We start from the raw sequence: 22143 nt of genomic DNA on the forward strand, positions 1-22143 counted from the left end.
ACGATACCTCAAGTAACTTAATATCTTAATAAATACTCTAACAAGTTGCATAATAATATTTTAATAATAATCCTTACGTGAAATAGGTGTCGGTCGGCAGGCTATAAATGGATCACCGGTATACCCGTCATTGCATTTACATACAGGATTATGGGAAATCACTTTACAAAAGGCGTTGATACCACAGGAACCGGGACAAGGATCTATACACCTTTCGTTAACACAAGCCAAATTGCCAAAGCATTCGGCATTTATTGTGCATTCTGGTCTGCAGCAAGGAGGTCTACCAATATAGTTTGGTAAACAAGAACAGATAGGAGTATAATCTTTAGGATGACATATAGAATTTGGACCACACGGTGATGGAACACAAGGGTTCTGTGGTAGTCTATCCTGTTCTGGTGGCGGAGGCTCTAAACATACCCCATGCATCAAATCAATAATATGCTACATGTAAAGCAACTAAAAGCATAACTACGGCATTCTTACTTTCAATAATAGCACAACGAACAAATGGATCACCGTAATAACCTGAATAGCAACTACATATCGGACTATGATTCACAACTCGACATTGTGCGTTGTAACCACATGTGCCTGGACATGGGTCTGAACAGATTTGATTTACACATGATTTATCTTGTGGACAATCTGAACTAGTTATGCACTCTGGATGACAATTTGGAGGATTTCCAAAGTATCCAGGTAAACAAGAGCATACTGCATGGCCATTTACAGCTCGACACTGACTGTATTGCCCACAAGGCGATTTCATGCAAGGGTTTTTCGTAATAACCAAATCAACTTCACATGCTATGTAATAAAATAAGTATAAAAAGAGAATCTAAAGGAAAGCAATAGCAATATATACAACTCTTACTTGGATCAAACTCAATTTTATGACATGATAATAAAGCACTCCCGGTGTACCCTTGCAAACAATAGCAAGTCGGAGCATGGTTGCTGACCTTGCATTCAGCATATAAACCACAAGCACCAATACAAGGATCTATACATTTGTAATTGATGCATGCTTTATTCCACGCGCAATCGAGATTGTTTACACATTCTGGTCGACATCCAGAGTACGGATCGCCAAAATATTCTGGGATACATGAACAAGAACCGGCACCATTTGATTCTTTACATACAGCGTTTGCTCCACACGGTGAAGGGTTGCAAGGAGTTACAGGCGTATAATCGAAAGCTAAAAAACGATTATAAATACTCTACATTCTAATGCAATACAACACGCAAATACATTCATAAAAGCTTCATCTAATAATCTGATCACCAAAGCAAACCAAACATCTACTATTATAAACATGCATTAACTTACCTTTATGAAAAGAAGAGTCCGATTAATGTTATAATAAACATTGGTTAGCACCAATTAGTTATACTCCATTGAATTTATACTAACTTAATATACTTAAAAAATCTAACATAATTAAATTGCAGATTGGAGTCTTACATGGTAATGAACATATTTTAAAGGGATCTCCAGTAAATCCTTCCGGGCACATGCACAAAGGTTTGTGATCAACCACACTGCAAAATGCTTGAGGCGCACAGCTACCTGGGCATGGGTTAGTACAGCGGTTATTAACACACACCTTTGTGCGATTACAATCTGCATTTAAAGTACATTCCGGACGACAATTTGGTGGTAATCCCATGTACCCAGCTTGACAAGAACACACGGGTTGTTTGTCATAAGAACGGCAGACCGAATAAGGTCCACACGGATTCTTATCACATGGATTAGTGTTATTGTCCGAGCATTCTAGATGATACATGCATTTTTTTTGTGTTAATAGCAAATATAAATTATTATTAGAAATATCCTAGGATTTGGAGCTTACTTTCTGTTTTGAGACACCGTTTCATAGGATCGCCACTAAAACCAGGTTTACAAACACATATAGCTTTATGATTAATTACCCGGCAATGGGAATTGGGTGCACATAAACCTGAACAAGGGTCTGTGCACCGTTGATTAACACAAGCTTTATTTGGTGCACATTCTGAGCTAATCACGCAGTCTGGTTTGCAGTTGGGTGGCGTACCAGTATAACCATACTGGCATAAACACACAACGTGGTTTTTGATTATTGAGCAATTACTGAATGGCCCACAGAGATTTGGCATGCAAAGCGAATTTGGCTTATGAGGAATATTAGGAGCTATAATTAGATGATTAGTATATTATTAGTAGAAATAGTAAAATGATCACATAAATGTTTTCTAATGAAGTATACCTCATGAAGTCATGAAGTATTTATAGTTTAATAAAAAAGTATATAAATATGTAATATATATTTATTGCACATAACTGTACATATATGTATAGTATATATACTTTTCCAATAAAACAAATTATCCAGAAATTTTTTAGAATATAACTTTTTTTAATATTATTGTTTAGATTGAATATTAAGAAAACATTTATGAATGTAAAATTAATATTAACGACAGTGGGTTGGAAGAAGGCATGCTTACAATTTGATATCTTGTTGCATATTGTTAGTGGATTGCCAGTCATGCCATTCGGACAAAAGCAAATTGGGCTATGGTTGACTACTTGACAACGAGCGCGCAGGCCACATGCGTTTTTGCACGGATCGATGCATTCAGAATTAACACAAGCAAATGATCTAGGACATTCTGCGTTGAGTGTACAACGAGGACGGCATCCAATGTATGGGTCCCCAAGATAATTATTCTTACAAACGCAAGTTATATTCTTAATATTGCTCTTACATATTGCATTATGGCCGCAAGTAGTACCATAACAAGACAGGCGTGGTTTTCCTTTTGGTTTTGCTATTAATAATAATAATAACAATAACAACCTTAATTGTATAGTAGTCCAACTGTTGTAGTTCGTTTGTTAAGTAATTTTAATAACATTAGTTTACGTTTTAACTCTTAAATAACTATAAGCCATTAGTGGTATACCTACTAAGTTAATAAAATAATAGTAGTAACTTATAACAAATGTTATTCGGTTTATAAATAAATCTTCATTACGACTATTTAGTTTTAATAAAAATATAAAAATATTAGTATGCTTTATGAATTCAAACATACCTGCGACAGCATTACATCCATTAAATGGATCACCTTGGTAGCCCGGCTCACATGAACACACTGGTTGATGATTGATTACAGTACATCTAGAATTGAACCCACAAGATCCGGTACAGGGATCTCGACATTTACTTTGTAGACAAGCTAACCTAGTTGGACAGTCAGCGTGAATTAAGCACTCTGGTCGACAGTTTGGTGGAGCTCCAAGCATTCCCGGTAAACATGAACAGACAGGTCTACTATCATATTCTCTACATTCAGAATTAGCACCACATGGTGACGGGAAACAAGGATCTTGGTAAACGACCGGAGGAGTTTTAGGTTCTGTAGAATTATATATGATTAATAAATATTATTAATAAAAGTATTTAGTTATTTTAGTAAAACTTACCTTCTTGAATACACCTCACAAATGGATCACCTACGAATTTCGGTGGACAAGTACAAATGGGATTGTGATTAATTACATTGCACCGAGCATGTAACCCACATGTTCCAGGACAAGGATCTGAACACTTTTGTGCTATACATGCCTTATCTACTGGGCATTCAGCACTTACAACGCATTCTGGTCGACAAGAAGGAGGGGTTCCGATAAAACCTTGTATACATGAACAAACTGCATTATAACCTTGGGTACGACATTGACTATTTGGACCACAAGGTGAAGGTTCACAAGGATTTTGGGGAGCTGGCGCTACAAAAAACACAAGATAACATTATATTTAGATTCATTTAAAAACCTAATGTTAAAATGTGTCGAACTTACGATTAATTGGTTCTATTCTACAAGATTGGAATGGATCTCCGATATATCCGGGGAAACAAGTACAAACTGGTATATGACTAACAACGTTACATTGAGCATTGAGACCACATACACCTGGACACGGATCTCGACAATGGCTAGCCAAACATGCCAAGTTTGACATACAATCACTATTCATCAAACATTCTGGCCTACAACCACCAGAGTAAGGGTTGCCGATATAAGGTGGTATACAAACACATTTTGCGACTCCATTATTTTCACTAAAACATTGAGTATTATCACCACACGGTGAAGGGTTACATGGATCTCTTGGAATTTCAGGTAACACAGCTAAAATATTATTAAAAAATATAATTAGTTTATATTGATATGTAGTGGTATTCTAAGTTTAAACTTAACAAAAAAATAAAAAATATATATACATAAAATATTATATTATATGTTATCTAACACATAATACCATGACAGTTCTATCAACAAAAAAAAATATATTAATTGTAACTTAATGAAGAAATCAAGAAGTTCTTATTAAACACTTTTAAATATTAAAAATTCTATTTTATGAGTTTGCGTATAACATATTGTAAGCATCTCACCCCTGAGTCTAAAATAAATCTAATATAATTAAATTATAAGCTTAGTTTTTAAAATCACACTTACTTGGTGGAATTCTAGTACAGCTTATAAACGCATCTCCTTCGTAACCTGATACACAAGTACAGAATGGCGTATGATTAACAACATCACATTTAGCATTCAAGCCGCATGATTTTGTGCACGGGTTTTGACATTTTTCTTGAATGCATGCTTTGTTATGTGGACATTCGTGATTCATTATACATTCTGGACGGCAATATGGTGGACTTCCAATATAATTTGGAGAACATGAACAAACTGGATGACCTTTTTTAATCTCACAAATTGAATTTGGCCCACATGGTGTAGGTTCACAAGGATTTCCAGGTACTTTAGGAGTTTCTTCAGCTATGGGTAACATGATTAATAATATAAATATAACGTTAATAATAATAAAATATGAATGCATTTAAATTGAATACAAACCGAGTGGTAAATGACAGCTAACGAATGGATCACCGACGTGTCCTGGTGGACAACTACAGATCGGATTATGGCAAATAGAATGACAATTAGCTCCAACACCACATGTACCAGGACATGGGTCAACACATTTTTGATTTAAGCAAGCTTGAGTTTGCGGGCATTCCGCGCTTACTACACACTCTGGTTTACATACTGGTGGAGAACCACGATAGCCTGGTAAGCATGAACATGTTGCAAATCCTTGTTCCGAAATATGACACCGACTGTTAGAACCGCACGGAGAGGGGTCACAAGCATTGTCTGCTGGGCCCATAATTGGTGGATAATCTAAAAAAAGATTATATACATATTAAGTTACAATATATATTAAAATATAATATAGGTAATTTATTAAGTTTCTACTCATTAACAGTAAATTATCAAATATCATTTACTTGGTCTAGCAGCTTGATAACAGCTCACGAAAGGATCTCCTGAATAATCTTGTTGACAGAAACATACAGGGAAATGATTAACTACTTGGCATTGCGCGTTAACGCCACATACACCCAAGCAAGGATTAACGCATTTGTTATTAATACAAGATAATGTTTGTCCACAATCAGTATTTATGACACATTCGGGTCGGCATGATAAGTACGGGTTTCCATAATATTGTTGACGACAAACACAAATAGTCATTCCATTTGATTTTTTGCATACAGCATTTGCTCCACATTGCACTTGATCGCATGAAATAGGCTTAGCCACATCATCTATAAAAATAAATCAATAAATTATAGCTTACAGAAACTCTAGATTTTAAACTTATCACAGATTTGTCATACTTTGTTTTGGAGTAGAACAGTGTTCGTATGGATTTCCTATTAGCCCCGATTGGCATGAACAAATTGGATTATGATACACAACAGTACATTCAGCTTGAATACCACAAGATCCTGGACAAGGATCAATACATTTTTGTCCCACACAAGCTAAATTGAATGGGCAATCAGAGTTGTATAAACATTGAGGATGACATTGTGGATTCCATTGTTGTTCAATTGAAGAGCAGGGATCACACATTGCTATTTGACCGCCATACACATTACATGAAGAATATGGATCACATGGTGAAGGTGCACAAGGCAGAGTCATATTTTTAAATGGCTCATCGTCGGCTAAAAATCCCAAACAATTGTACATTTTGAAAAATTGTTTAAATACGGTGGTTATCTACGTTATTTAACATACTAAAAATGTTTAATATATTTAATTCTTACGTTTTGGTAAACATTGTAAGAATGGATCTCCAACAAAACCTTCTCTACAAGAACATAGCGGTGTATGATCTTTGCATTGGCATACTGCTCCAAGACCACAAATGTTTCCAAATGCACATGGATCTCGACATCGGTAATCAATACAAGCTTGATGATTCTTACAATCAGTATTTAAAACACACTCAGGCTGACATCCAGTCTTAGGATCTCCAACGAAATTTGTTAGGCATGTACATACGGGCTTACGATTTTGAATTTTACATTCAGTATTAATTCCACATGGGTTAGGTAAACATGGATTTCCAGTTGGAGCTGGATCCGAACCTTAAATTAATAAATAAACAAACATTATTATTTAATATTTCATTATTAGTTATAACACTATATTTTTTTTGTATCAATAATAGTTTTAACAACTTACTTATTTGATAACAGCGGAAGAATGGATTTCCAGTTAGTCCACGATTACATGTACATACAGGGTGATGTTTTTCAACTTTGCACGAAGCTCCTACTCCACACGCTCCTGGACACGGATTATTACATTTGTAGCCTAAGCATGATTTATCCCATGGACAATCATCATTAGTTGTACATTCCGGGCCTTTACATCCTGTTAGTGGATCTCCACCCATACCATCAGGACAGGAGCATAAAGGTTTTCCTATTTAATAATTAAAAAGTTTTGACATATTAAAATAAAATGTTTACTGTAAATATAAAAATATTGATACACTACCTTCTGATGAAATTTTGCAGTATGCATATTTTCCACATGGATTTGGTTCACACGGACTCGTTGGAATTGAAATACAACCATCGTAAGGGTTTCCTGAATAGCCATTTTTACAATAACACTGTTCATTGCTTCCAGTTACATAACAATCTGCATTTGCACCACAAGGTCCCGGTTGACATAAGGTTTTCAGTGATTCTAAAAAAAAATTTGTAGAAAATTCCAAATTTAATTTTTGATGAGAAAATATTTTATGGTACGTTAATACATACCACCACAAAACTTATATGGATTTCCAATTAACGGCTCTGGGCAGAAACATGATGGTTGCCTGTTTGGATCACAAACGGCGCTTTGTCCACATGGGTTTGGTTCACATGGATTCTTCTTCTCTACGCATCCACGTATTGTGTTTGGACTCTCGATGTATCCTGGTAAACATGTACATTTGGCAAATCCATTATCCAACAATGTACACTGAGTGTTAGGTCCACATGGAGAGGGTGTACAAGGATTGGTTGGTAAACGGCAAGGTGTAATGGGAGGATCCCCTTCATACTCAGATAAACAGAAACAAACTGCAGAACCTTGAACTACTCTGCATCCAGAGTAGGGACCACATGGATTTGGTGAGCATTCATCACCTTCAGGAACTAAAATTGAAGATATTTTATAAGTTAATTATAAATATGTACGAGTGCTAAAAAAGTAGAGTGATTTAATTGTTTGATCTGTGATACTCTAAAATTAATTAGTTTATGTACTCAGTGATAAGTTTTTAATTTCAACTTACTGCAACTTTTAAATGGATTTCCTGTCATTCCTTTCGGACAGTAGCAAATTGGATTTCCATTGTCAATTTCGCAAAGAGCGTGCATTCCACAAGGATTTGGATCACATGGATTTTGAGGTACTGAAATTGTATTAAATATACATCACCATTAGTTTGATTGTTGAGAGTAAAATAAAAAAAAAAAATAAAAGTACTATTTGTAATGCTAAAATAATTATATTCAGTAATTACCTTGACATCCTAATAATGGATTTCCGTTGTAGCCGGCAAGACACTTGCATGTTGCCTTATGGTTTACAACGTCGCAGACAGCATTTGGACCACATCTACATGGGTTAGAGCATTTTCCATTGATGCACGCTTCATTAGTTGAGCATTCATTATTCGACCGACATCCGGTGACTAATAATACATTTAAGGTAAAAAATTATCATGGATATTTATATAATTATAAATGTACCTAGCTGCTGTAGCCGGTATATAATTTATTTTGAGAAATATCGTTAATATACCTGATGCACAAGAGATGTATGGATTTCCTTGATGGCCTTGTAAACATCTGCATTCTGTACCGTGGTTTACAGGATAACACTCGGCGTTTTCACCACAAGAGTCTTCCGCACACGGATTTATACATACGCGATTTAATCGATCACATAATTTATCTGGCGGACAGTCTTCGTTGTATTGGCAAATGGGTTTGTACGATCGAACTAAAAAATATTCAAGCTATGTAAATAAATCGTAAAAATTGAAAGCAATGAATATTATCAATAATAATTAATTTTCGTAAAAACAATAGTTCTAACTTATAAAGCAGATTTACGTTAAAAAAATATAGTGTAAACCGCACGATTAAAATCTGTAAACGCAAGGTGTACCACATATTGGCTGATTAAAAAAAATTGATTTTTAACCACAATCGATATTATAGTAAGAAGAAATAAAAAATTAAAATTACTCCTCTAAGCAGTTAAAATATATAGGTTTTTTAGTTACATAATATGTGCGTACTAAAATTCTATGATATAAAATACAAATGAATATGAATAACTTAATCGATCAATTAAATGTGCTTGCAACACCAGTATAATGCACTGTATTACGTTAAAAATTTGTTTTTCGCATAAAGTATATACTTTTTATCTATCATACCTAATACCCTATATATAGCATAGCATTTATATAAACAGATTTTAATTCCATAAAATAAATAAATAATTGTTTGAAATTACTGACATTTTGGGATCATAAAACCTAATTAAACGAGGTTAACGTCTCAAAAGAAAAATTTGGTACAAAAGTAAACTTAATTTAAAATTGTTATCGTTATCGTAAACAAATTATTTAGGTATAAAATTAATTATTTTTGATCCCTTTAAAACAGTATACACACCTTACTGTACAATAATATTCTTAAAGTTATTAAATAGCACCCATAACAATAAAAATATTATTCAAATCGAATTAATAAATAATCAGTACACCTATACCTAACCTATACCTCATACAGTTATACGTAAATTAAAAAATAAATAAACATTAATTAATTAATATATTTTTATAGTACACTATAGGCTATAGTAACACATTCCTATTATGAATGTGTGATATATTATTATTAAGTAACAGTGTAGTTTTTTAGATTATTTTGTTTTAACTTTTAATAAATATAATAATTTTGATAACAAAATAATAGTAGGTACAAATGTACAATAATTGTTAGTTTATTTATTGGTAAAATTATTTTTGTTTAACCTGAGCAAGTTAAGTTGTAATTAAAATGTTTGTTTCTAACCTGCAGATATACATAATAATATGCAAGTACCTACCTAAAATAATACATATGTTTTTAATAATGATACATTTGATATCAATTTAATCAAAACATATAACTAGTGTTATCGAATGAAAAAATAAATCACCCATTTGTAATGGTACTAGATTATTAACCAATAAATTGAAATTTAATATGGATTGCAACTGACCTGGTAGACATCCTACAAATCCGTTGCCTTGAAATCCTTCTACGCAGCTACAATCGACTCCATGAGCGGTGTTAATGCACGCTGCGTTTTGAGCGCACGGGTTATGAACGTTGCACTGGTTTTGGCAAATTTGCTGGATGCAAACTTCGCCGTTCGTACAATCATTGTTCGTATTGCAGGTTACTAAATTCGGAGCGGGGTAAAAATAAAAATAAAATATAGATAAGAAGAAGAATTTTCAACCGTTAAAATAAAAAATTAAAAAAAAAATTAGACTGTACCCAAGAAGAGCGGTACAGTAGTGGGTATATAATAAAGATTTATGTATATGTATTTACATGTATATGATAACCCCGCGTTTATATGATACAACGCTATATACGTGAACAATATTATATTATATTACACGATAATATCAACTCTTTTACGTGAAAAAGAGTAGTCCCTATTTGTATACAATTAATATACATCTACAATCGTTATAATATTATCTTACAATGGTTGTGTCTAGTGTGTGTGTGTTTTTTTGTACAATATTAATGATTAATTATATTATAATTATTATTATATTGGTAAATCATGTTAATCATTAATATTTAATTAACACATAAATTATATATTTATATGAAAATATGAAATTAGTGATGTGATTAGTCTTACACAGTTTCGGTTGATAACACTTAGTGGCCGGGTTCCCTTCGTATCCTGGGGGACACGAACAAACGGGTCTGTGTTTTATCACGTGGCATTTGGCATTTGGAGCACATACCGTCGAAAAACTACACAGATTCTCACACTGTCCCATGTAACAAGCTTCCGAGTCCAGACATTCCGTGTCGGATTCGCATACTTGCGGCTTTTTCGCGGTACCTGGTGCTGTATGGTATTATATATATATATGTACACGATTAGTGTTATTTACATATTATTGTTACATGCATTATTATTAACAAACATCGATCGTTACGTAGTTAAGCATTTAATGAATCAGAGTTTATCAGTATTTAACTCGGAGTTTCCAGTTTCGATTAATTTGTTTTTTGGTTGCGATAATTTTATTTTTATATATATGGTTATGTTTTTAACTTATTAAATTTATTACTATTCGTTAGAAATCGCTAAAACTTTAGATACTTATAATAATATTATATATAATATTGTAAATTGTACAAGCGCCTAGAAATTAATAAAAACTGGAAAATCTAATTTAAATTGACGAACATTTAAACTGTGATTCGATGGTATCTTATTCAGTGGCTATTTCATTAAGTCATGCTTCGATTGCTATCATTTCTGTGAAAGTAACCTAATCCTAGAGTCCTCAGACATTAGAAACGTAAATACGTTTCACTTATTAAATTAATGACTTTTTTTGAACACATAGATCCTATGTAAACGCTAAAGCACTGACTGATTTGATTAATTTGTCGGACCGACTAATATTTACATGTGGTACGTGCACGTAAAAAAATGTTAACGTTGCTGTTCGATTCTTCTCTATTAATAACAACATGACAAACAAATAACAAAAATAACGATACACAATTCAGTTACGGACTCCGTATACCTACATAATATACTAATTAAAATACAAAACATGCTGAAACACAAATTAATATAAAAGCGGAATTTTTTTTTTAGTATTATAAGTGTAAATTATACCTTTAAGACACTGTAACGTGATGATTCCGGGCGGACAGTTATTTACGCGGCTTTCACCTGTTGGTAGACACTTGGCTGCCAAACACTTGTGGCCGGCGTCACAATCGGTATCGTTCCAACACCATTTTCTGGTTGCTGTGGTTATTATTTGTTGTACAGAGTAACTGTTGTTTATATTCGTTTGGTTGTGGTTTGCGGGTATTACAGTGACATCTTCGATTTCAATGCTCTTAGACGTTATAGTGTATTCGGTTGTAGTCAACATATTATTATTATTATCATCATTCAAGTCCGTCGTGTCTAGGTCGGGATCGCGGGACGTCGATTCGTTATTAAAATCAGTGTTGTAAGGGGAATCTGTTTGAAAATTAAACGTAGTCTCTTCGGTCGGTAAAACGGTATATCTTTCCGTGGGGCTATCGGTGGTGTCGTTAAACTGGGGTGTCACGTCCGTGTACCCGTGAATTATTGTTAAGTCATACGTAATTTCGTGCGGATTTAAAGACGTTTTGCCCAAACCACCTTTGTTTGAGCCCGTAAATGTTGTGGTCTCGTAATTTTCTGTAAATGCACTTGTAACTGCATCAGTAGGGGTGATTGTATTATCAGCAATAGTTGTCGAATCGTTTTCAGTATCTAAGCTCGAAACAAGCACTTCTATAGATGTAGTAAACAAATTTATCATAGTGGTGGCGTCGTTTATTGATATGATCGAAGACGTTTCGACTTGGTCTCCATTGTCTGTCTTTTCCAACGGCTCCAGTGGAATATTTGTCGTTACAGTATCACTATTTTCGGGTGCGTTAGATTCTGTCGGAGAGTTGAATAAATTGTTTTCTAGGCTTTTCTCGGTATCGATTTCATTATAAGATGCTTTCGGAGTGGTACTCTTAGTTTTAATCCAATCAGCCATGGTCATAATTGTGACCGTAGTGGTTTCTCGATTTGCATATTTGAAATCCGTTTCTTTAGAAATAAATATCGAACTGTCCGTTGTCATAGGTGTATTTGTAGTGGTCGTTTCGAACAACGTATTATTTACTGAATCGAACGTCATAATTTGTTGTGTTGTTCGATCGCCGCCAGTTAAAATGTTATCGGTCCGGTCTCCATAAATTTGTGTTGAAACAATAGATTCGTTTTTTCTTTCAAAATCTGATCCAGTGGTTACCTCATTATCCATTGTATACATTTCGTTCGCAGAGATTGTATCATCTCTATTCGCGGCGCTAGTCGATGTTATAACACTTTCATTTTTCCCACGTGTACGAACGGTCGTTGTTAAATCATATCCCATACTATTAGCCACGTCGTTGTTTACAGAATCGTTTGTTACACGGTGGTTTTCCGAAAAAAATTCTTTCGAAACGATTGTTTCGGTAGGTTCTGTGTTTAATACTGTATCTTCCATACCGTTAATTACTGTCGTAAGACGGGTTCCCACAACGGTTGTAGATTCGCTTACGGGCGGTACATTTACACTTCCCGTACCACCGAACAACGTTTCCCATTTTTTAATAACGCCTTGGGACACATTACTATCGTTTATATTTACTGATCCGGGAATTATTGACGACTCGACGATCTGAGTAGTGAATTCGGGAGCACTAGTTATCACTTTATCACCTGTACCAGTCAAATTAGATGGATTCTTGACTGATTCGTTCGTCACTTGATGATTGAGTGCCGTCACGGTGGTTGCCGCTTCAATATCATCTGTTGGTATAGGTCGTTGAGTGTTTTCATCGGTCGAGTTATTGAACATGACGCTGTTCACGGTTGTGTACTCATCAATTTGATTATTTGAAATTATGATTTCTGCATTTGAACTAATTGTCATCGGGTGGAGAGTCGTTTCTATTGTACTAACAAGTGTAAAATCGTTTTCTATATTTGTATTGGTCGCATCAACCGTCGTATTTTTTATGTCATTGTTTATTAAATTTATAGATGTCGTACCAATGCCATTAATTATTGTCTTGGAAATAGTTGTAGTTTCATCATCTAGTGTTTTATCGGTTTCGATTCTTACGTCTTCAATCGTAGTCGCTGAAGGTGTAGTAGGATTATTAGTTGTATAGAGAAGTTCTTTTTCTTCATCAAATATGTCAGTTGTATTTCTGGTAAAAACTTCAACAATTTTTTCTGAACTTTTTGTGGTGAGTTCTTGATCGTTTTCAATAAATTGATCTGTAACCTCGTTTGAATAATTATAATTAGTTGCCAACATGTAAGACTTTGATGTTGTTTCTTCATTCGCATTTAAATCAGTTGTGCCATTAAATTTGGAGTTTACAAATTCGTTCAATGTAACTAATGTTGTACCTTCTAGATTGTCTATTGTACTTATAGACACAGGGAGTACATTTGACGTAGTAGTTTCTAAAAATGAAGAAATATTATTAACTTGCAAATTGTTATCTAATTCAGTGGGAACTGTAGTCGTGTTAAATTCTATAACACTAGGACTTTCTGTTGAGGTGTTTTCTACGTTATTTTTATCATACTCTGTACTATCCAAGTATGACTTCGTTGTACCTTGTACATTATTTTTTATTTCATTTTCTTCGTCGTAATAAATTGTTCTAGAATTCATAGATTCGTTTGAAGTTTCAGTCGTCAATTCAGGATTTTTGATCATACTTTGAACAGTACTGGGTATAAAATTTGTCGTCGATTCAGGATTTTCGCTCATACTTTGAACAGTATTGGGTATAAAATTTGTCGTCGATTCAGGATTTTCGCTCATGCTTTGAACAGTATTTGGTATAAAATTTGTCGTCAATTCAGGATTTTCGCTCATACTTTGAACAGTATTGGGTATAGAATTTGTCGTCGATTCAGGATTTTCGCTCATACTTTGAACAGTATTGGGTATAGAATTAGTCGTCGATTCAGGGTTGTTGATCATACTTTGAACAGTACTGGGTATAAAATTTGTCGTCGATTCAGGATTTTTGTTCATACTTTGAGCAGTATTTGGTATAAAATTTGTCGTCGATTCAGGATTTTCGCTCATGCTTTGAACAGTATTGGGTATAAAATTTGTTGTCAATTCAGGATTTTCGCTCATACTTTGAACAGTATTGGGTATAAAATTTGTCGTCGATTCAGGATTTTCGCTCATACTTTGAACAGTATTGGGTATAAAATTTGTCGTCGATTCAGGATTTTCGCTCATGCTTTGAACAGTATTGGGTATAAAATTTGTCGTCGATTCAGGATTTTCGCTCACACTTTGAACAGTACTGGGTATAGAATTAGTCGTCGATTCAGGATTTTTGATCATACTTTGAGCAGTATTTGGTATAAAATTTGTCGTCGATTCAGGATTTTCGCTCATGCTTTGAACAGTATTGGGTATAAAATTTGTTGTCAATTCAGGATTTTCGCTCATACTTTGAACAGTATTGGGTATAGAATTTGTCGTCGATTCAGGATTGTTGATCATACTTTGAACAGTACTGGGTATAAAATTTGTCGTCGATTCAGGATTTTTGTTCATACTTTGAGCAGTATTTGGTATAAAATTTGAACTTGATGTAGTTTCCAAAACCGTTTGTTCAGTATCAACTTTTAAAGTGTCGTTGGAAGTTTGGGAGATTATGAGGTTGGTTGAGCTCTCTGTAGATTCATTTTTATTGAACAATAATATACTTTTATCAGTACTAGTGTATATATTATCACTATCAAACATTGTTGAAGTAATTTGCACATTATTGCTGTCATCATTATTAAGCACTGTAAGATTTTTCTTAGTATTTTTCGTCGTAATTTCTATCATATTTGAATCGTAACCCCGAATCACATTTTGGGTAGTCGTGTCTATTTCATTTATCAAATCATCGGTAGGACTAGTTTTAAAATCATCAGGTGTTGTAGTTGAGAAAAATGTACTAGACATACCGATTGTAGCCGTTCCTGTTAAATCTTCCGAAAACTCGGTTGTTTGAATATTTATTTTATTTTGTGACTTAGTGACACTTTCTGTGATTGAATTTGGGTCAAAATCAACATCTGATGTATCAGTGGTCAACGATAAATTGTCATCAAAATAGCCATTAAATGATTTTGTTTCATTTTCTATGGGATTTAAGGTAGTTGTCTTAAATGAATCTTGCTTCATTTGAGTTGAACCCATAGGGTTTTCGGTTGTTGATGTCTGAGCATTGATTATAGTAGTTGTTAAAGTGGATTCTGTGCCATCGTTAATAGATATCACTTCTACATTATTATCATATATTGTTGTCATTTCAACTGTTTTCGGTACAAAATATTGAGTCGACATTTCAATGAAATTATTACCGTTGTTAATTAAATTAGGAACAGTGCTTATTTTAAGGTTAGGTTCTGATGTTACGCGATCAGATTTATTTGTTATTTCACCTGTTTTTGATACAGAATGCTGGATCGAGTTTTTACCAACATTATTACTGTTATTTATTAAATTAGAAATAGTACTTATTTGAAAGTTGGGTTCTGATGTTACGCTCTGAAATATATTTGTATTTGTTTCATTATCTTCATTGATATCAGTCGTAGTTACAGGTGTCATTTTTTCATCTGAATCCATCCAAACAGTGCTACTAGTCGAAATAACATTGTTTTCGTTTTCTTGCCGTTCGTCCGGTAAATTGAACGCGTTTTTGGTAGTGTACTCGTCATATGATTTTATCGAAGGATCGGTAATTGTAACACTATCAGCTGTTATCGGTTCGATCGTAGTTATATCGGGCATATCGTTTTTATCGAAATGTAAGTCATCACCTTTAAACATTTTCGTTGGTACTGAAGAACTTATGATTATTTGATTAATTTCGGTTGTCAAAAATTGGTCAGATTTATCGGTTGTATCGAATTCAGGGATGGTAGTAATTTCGGTCAATACATTAGAGTTTTCTGTGCTTAGGCTAGATATTAGTACATCGTTAGTTGTGAGGTTTGTAACAGTGAATTGCGGTAACGAGTCTACTGTGTTTTGTACAAAAGCGGGAACAACACACATTAAAAACAAAAATAGTTAGTAACTGTTAAAAGATTAAAAGTAGACTTCAAAGTGAAAGCTTTTTACATAAAAACACAATAATATCGTAACATTTCATTTGTTTGTCAAAATTACGAAATTGTATTTGACACAAACGAAAGTTAACAATATATTTTGTTCCGGAACTACATAAGCGTCTGTTCTCTCTGTTATGACATAGAGGCGCTTTTGCAGTATTAAAAAAAAAAAATATGTATTATTAATTTCATTCAGACTTGTGGAGGTTTCTCCGTTGTTAATAAAGCTCTGGTCACCATTGCATGCACACGACAGTTAAATAAACAAGCGAATAATGTGTATAATAATCTGAGTGTATACTGTATATGGGTGTGTGTGTGTGTGTGTGTGGCATGTGTGTGTATTGTGTAGAGTATCACTGCAGGTATCAGTGGTATAAATAATTATGAAATACTTAAATGTCTATAACTAATAAAATTGACAGCATTAACCTACTATAATATAATATAATATATTATTTATGATAACATGTAATATGATAAAAAAAAATTATATTCTACATAAGTTAAGTACACATTCTTAATGATCTGCATTAATGTGAAAGACCGAAATGCATACATTTAGTAAGTACACGAACTTTCGTGCATATGGTGAAATCGACTAAATAACTAATAACTACCTATAATATTATTACAATGGTATAAATGTATAACAATACGAAAATAAATAAAATCCTCTCGTCATAGCGGAGATTTATTGATTCGATATGATATTTTATATAAAATTTATTATTATAATAGTAATATACTACATTTATCATGTATGTTTGATATGTGTAAAGCGTTTAATAGAAAACAAGAATATTGATAACTCATGCAGCCCGTTCTACAATAATTTCTACTCGACAACCGATTAGGTACGTATGATATCTAAAGTTGTTCAAAACTAAACAATTCTACTACTTACTGTATTATAATTTGTATGAATTTAAATACACATGCGATATAGTCCTCTGTATATTTTTGTATTTTATATAATAGTATAATATAATGTTCCCCATGCTGCAGTCTGTGCTTTTGCGTCACATTCCCCCCAAATTCCCACAAGTCTATCCATCATTGAACTTTTTTTACAATTACGTCAACGACATTCAAAATTTTACTTTCGAGTTTCGATCGTATAAAATACAAACAAACGCTTATTTTACGTATTCACTTTCGTTAAAAATAACATTAAGATGTGCTGCTATCTGACACGTATATTCACATAATATTTACATGATAATAGAAATAACGAATATTTATTTACATAACAGAACTATAGGAAATATATAAAGACTTTGTACACATAGGGTCAAGCAATTAAAGAGAAAGTAAAGAAGCAAGTATCGTCAATGATGTTTCGATGCTTGAATCTTCATCAGATGTCTTGAAGTCGTAATTATATAAGGAAGGAGTGAGGAGGTTTTAAAAACAGCAACACATCTATTATCTAAATATTATCCCATTTGGATTAAATAATCACACATACCTTTAGCGCAAGCTCCAGTTACCGTATCACATGGTACACCGGTCGGGCAATGGTCGCACCCCGGGATCGCAACAGGATCTTGACCTATACGTGGATGATAAATTCCAAATTTAAAATGAAGTAAACATTTAAAAAAAAAAAAATGTTTAAATAATTTTGAAAAGATTGTTTGGCCGTTCTACAGCTGAGATAGAATATCTTACTCGATAGCACACAGTTACATCCATCACACACATAACCGTTTTGACAGTGTACGTTCTTTTGGCATTGGCACACTATAAATATAATTTAAATAATTTAAATTGTGGTTTTTATACTGCTATAAAAAAAAGTTAAATACAATTGAAGCGGAAGACTATGCCATGTGTACTTTATGAGTTTCATAATATCATATAATGTATTTCTATAAACATATTTACATATACATATATTTGGTACCTACGCTGCACGTAAATATAATGCACAAAGCTAAGCACCGCGTAAAATTGAATTTAGTGAATGGAAATTTGGTGGTTAAAGTACCTACATATTTCAATATGACATTATGTTATGATGTATGAAGAAAATCGAAAACACAAATATAAGGCAATCCTGACCAACATTAAAAAAATAAACCGAGTTATTTCTTTGTGTTTATTAAGCGTTACACCCGCGACAATAATAATATAATGATTGTGAAATCATAGAATCTACAGTTCGCTAACCAAATAGCTTTGGCAGTTATTTTGTTCTCGATATAAAATATAAACATTAAAACTAAATAATTGTATTATAATAAATTAAATTAGAGAGTATGAAAAAGGAAAAAAAACGTGATCATAATCATTTCGGAAATATCGTCTTATGAATTATCTGATTGACAGTTTGACCTTGGAAATGTGACCCATATAACGGACGGGTGATATATTGATGATGTCTGTAGTCTGATTTTAACAAACGGAGTAATAAATAATCATAATAATAATAATAATAATAAAATATTTTAGAAATGTTTCGTAAATTTAACTAGATATACAGGTCAAGGCGCATTATAAGGAGACGATAATAATATAATTATCTGCAATTAGCATAATATAATAACAGCGATTTCGGCACTTACGTTTCAAGCAAACTGGTTGATGGTCTTGTACTTGACAGTCTTGTTGTGAATTACATGGATTGTTGTGTTGACACGGGTTTTGGCACTGATTCGCAATACATGCTTGTCCGGACGGACATTCGTAGTGCGCGGAGCATCCGACCACTGAAATCGCCAAACGACATTGCGTGTTTATAAATTGAGTTAAGTACAGTTTAAGGAACGCAAGACATGGATCGGATTCGTTCGGATTTCATTCGATCGATATTCCGGCCTTAACGACGATAATACATTGTTATCGTAATAAATAAGCGTTTTTGTTAGCGCGACAGACATCATTATAAAGTGTTGCGGACATGATTCTAAAAACGAGTCTTAGGGTCATGTTTGCAATACTCAACAAATAATAATATAGTCTGCGCAGTGTTAAAACCGTCACCGTCAAACAAGCTTAATTGTATCAATTAATTTAGAGTATAACAATAACACCAATCACCATTTCGTCGAGCCGATACTCTTGAACTCAACAGTAACACGAAAACAACATGGTAAAACAATAATCGCTTAAGTAATACCATGACACAACAGAGTCAAACACATCATTTTTACCACATCAAACACTTAACGGGCTGCGTTCGATGCGAAAACGTGGTCGAAAGCGATGTAATAACAATAATATTATCACAACGGTTCGGCCGAACGGAGACAGTATAATTTAATAACAATTATTATACACTGCGACGGTTTAAAAAAAGTGAAGCAACAGAGAGCGCTAAGAAGAAATGTATACAGGTATCGTCTCCGGCGAACGTTCCCGGCGCACTGCAGCAGAGCGTATACAGGTACAACGGTGTAGGTGGGCGACATGCATATCCCTCCGGAGCGCTGAAATAAAAGAAAAAAAATTACAGCGGCCAATCAAATGTCGATCGCGCGCGCGGGCCTCGGACTATACGCGAACCGCCGCGGAACGTTACCTGTCGCGCGGGCAAAAGGCGAAAGGGGGAGAGAGACAGACGCCAATTATTATTATTAAAAAATAATACGAAAGATAAAAACGCTTCGGCGGCGGTGGGGATCGGTGGCCCGCCGCGCGAAGATCTCCGCCGCCGCCGCGCGCCGCTCGCAAATGTAAATAGCCGGCGTGTGGATTTAAACCTGCGCCGGCCGCGTTCCGACATCACAACAACAACAATAATAGGTAATAATAAAGATACCAAGGTATATATGTATATTATGTATTATGTGGTGGAACGACTTTACTTTCACGGCGGCTTAACCAACCGTAGCGCGGTCGTAAAACTGTGTGTGTGTCTGTGTGTGTGTGTGTGTGTGTGTGTGTGTGTGCTGCTATTCTCTTTCTGAATATATTATAGATATGTATATAATATGTTTGCGCGCATTTTACTTTGCATAAATTATTACTATTATTACTATTTTCGCCGTATAGTTCGCAGCCCCAGTGAAAGTTATTATATTCCACAATTAGTGAGTCAGAGCCGTATAGGTATATAGCCATATAGGTACGTCTGGTTTAAACAATTTTTTTTCTACGTTCGTGATGATGTTTATTTTAATATCTGTGGGAAGGACGCTCGGCGTCGGGCGTGTAAGCGGTGAAATAATACCATCGCGTGTGTATGTATGTATATACCGCGGCGGTCTTCCACGACCTTACGCAATCTCCCGCGGCGGCGCTTCATTGTTGAATGTACACATTATAGGCCATAAACGAGCTTTTTAATTTTTCGCGGTAAAATTTGTTTTCGATTTTATTTTTGCACAAAAACGGACGACGAGTCCGCCTATAGTGTTTGTAGGTCGCCGCGCTTGCTATTTATTATAACATAATATACTATTTTAAATAGTAGTATTTACTCGTGTGTATACACAGACCGATATACACGTGAATAATAAATTATGTATACATATAATATATAATATACCTATAGGTACTAAAGGTATGTAGCCGTGCCGGAGACTTCGACGCACCGCACCTCATGCACGACATTTTAATCACGAGTGTCAAAGCGGAACATGCACGCGGTCGCAACGACGTTTTAAGTCGTGTTTATAAGTGCGTACAGGTGTGGAGAATGCGCGTGCTCGCGGTTCAAAAGGCGCGGAAACCACTCGTGAAAAAAATAATACAAATTAATTATAATCTAAAATACTAAATATAATAATGATTTTATAAAATAAAAGAAGGCACGCGTCACGCCGTCGTCGCGCATGCGCCGAACGAGGTTCGACTGTACATTTATTAAAGTATAATCGTACAGACAATATAAATAATACAACATTATGTATTGCCTAAGCAGCAGACTCTACAAATGGACGCGGACGACGACGGGCAGTGAGCTGCGCGTGGCAAAAGCACGAAAGAGGAGATCGAGGGGGGGGGACGGAGATCGAGTGTATGGTACCTCATTATAGCGGTGGCGCTTACACGCCACTCTCAAAAAATCTGAAATTTTCATGTCATGATTGGACTGAACGTTTCACTATACGAGAAAAAATAACCACAAGCCCCTTGATATGCAACTCGATCTCCGCCGTTGCAGCATGCGTCAACTGCAGATAACATGCTAGCCGGTAATGGTGTACCGTGGTTAAGTACGATACCACGTTGGCGGGGTTGCAGGACATGCGGGGAGGGAGTGTTGTGCTATAATATCTTTAAGAGATATATTTCCGATGAACATAACCATGTTAAACACTAAAGTACTAAACCCTGTTTTTTTACTTTCCTCTGTAAATTTCTGAAAGCTAGGGTTATTCATTTTTGAACAACAATAAAAAAAACCAATCGATTTTGTTAAATACTGATTATGCGTAAAATTGGTTTTTCGTATTTTATTTTATTTCCCGATTATTTTGAAATGCTCTTGAAAGTGTCAACTTTGGACCCCCTTAAATACAAACTATATTCAACTTTTTACTAGATACCCCTCACTATAAGTTTGCGATAAAAACATTTTAATGTCTTCAGACACACTATGAAAAAAAAAAAAAACATTGTATGGCCAATGCATTCATTGCTCCGTTCAGAATCTGAAAATATTTATCGATAGTAATTAGTAAACCACGCGGTTCATCAACAATGCATTTTTTGGTTCATTATTGTTTATGATTTATCAAGTAACTGGCGGATCTAAATTAAAT

General features: G+C 34.4%; 2 protein-coding genes across 2 annotated transcripts in view; both read right to left on the reverse strand.

Annotated features, from left to right (window-relative positions):
• LOC100166039 overlaps positions 1-22143 on the reverse strand; it is a 127879-nt gene that overhangs the window by 48943 nt on the left and 56793 nt on the right. The window contains 23 exon segments of the mRNA XM_029491600.1: positions 78-413; positions 490-813; positions 881-1207; positions 3094-3417; positions 3485-3790; positions 3863-4195; positions 4526-4849; positions 4928-5254; positions 5362-5682; positions 5755-6087; positions 6190-6513; positions 6611-6853; positions 6929-7123; positions 7198-7578; positions 7719-7838; positions 7950-8120; positions 8231-8431; positions 9707-9889; positions 10367-10582; positions 11369-16339; positions 17901-17984; positions 18104-18175; positions 19000-19143. Of these exon segments, the coding sequence (XP_029347460.1) occupies positions 78-413; positions 490-813; positions 881-1207; positions 3094-3417; positions 3485-3790; positions 3863-4195; positions 4526-4849; positions 4928-5254; positions 5362-5682; positions 5755-6087; positions 6190-6513; positions 6611-6853; positions 6929-7123; positions 7198-7578; positions 7719-7838; positions 7950-8120; positions 8231-8431; positions 9707-9889; positions 10367-10582; positions 11369-16339; positions 17901-17984; positions 18104-18175; positions 19000-19143 (10560 nt within the window).
• On the reverse strand, positions 1214-2367 carry LOC115034479 (neurogenic locus notch homolog protein 1-like). The gene is made up of 2 exons (XM_029491601.1): positions 1866-2367; positions 1214-1786 (listed from the first exon to the last, which is right to left on the reverse strand). The coding sequence occupies exons 1-2, from the start codon at positions 2149-2151 to the stop codon at positions 1419-1421; spliced, it is 654 nt and encodes a 217-aa protein (XP_029347461.1). The 5' UTR covers positions 2152-2367; the 3' UTR covers positions 1214-1418.

This window comes from Acyrthosiphon pisum, chromosome A3, assembly GCF_005508785.2.
Source record: "Acyrthosiphon pisum isolate AL4f chromosome A3, pea_aphid_22Mar2018_4r6ur, whole genome shotgun sequence".
Taxonomy (NCBI): domain Eukaryota; kingdom Metazoa; phylum Arthropoda; class Insecta; order Hemiptera; family Aphididae; genus Acyrthosiphon; species Acyrthosiphon pisum.

Coding starts and splice junctions, on each gene's coding strand:
- LOC115034479 (XM_029491601.1), bottom strand. CDS start 2,151: ATGCCAAATCTCTGTGGGCCATTCAGTAATTGCTCAATAATCAAAAAC. Junction 1,787..1,865: donor ACGGTGTCTCAAAACAGAAA/GTAAGCTCCAAA, acceptor TGTATCATCTAG/AATGCTCGGACAATAACACT.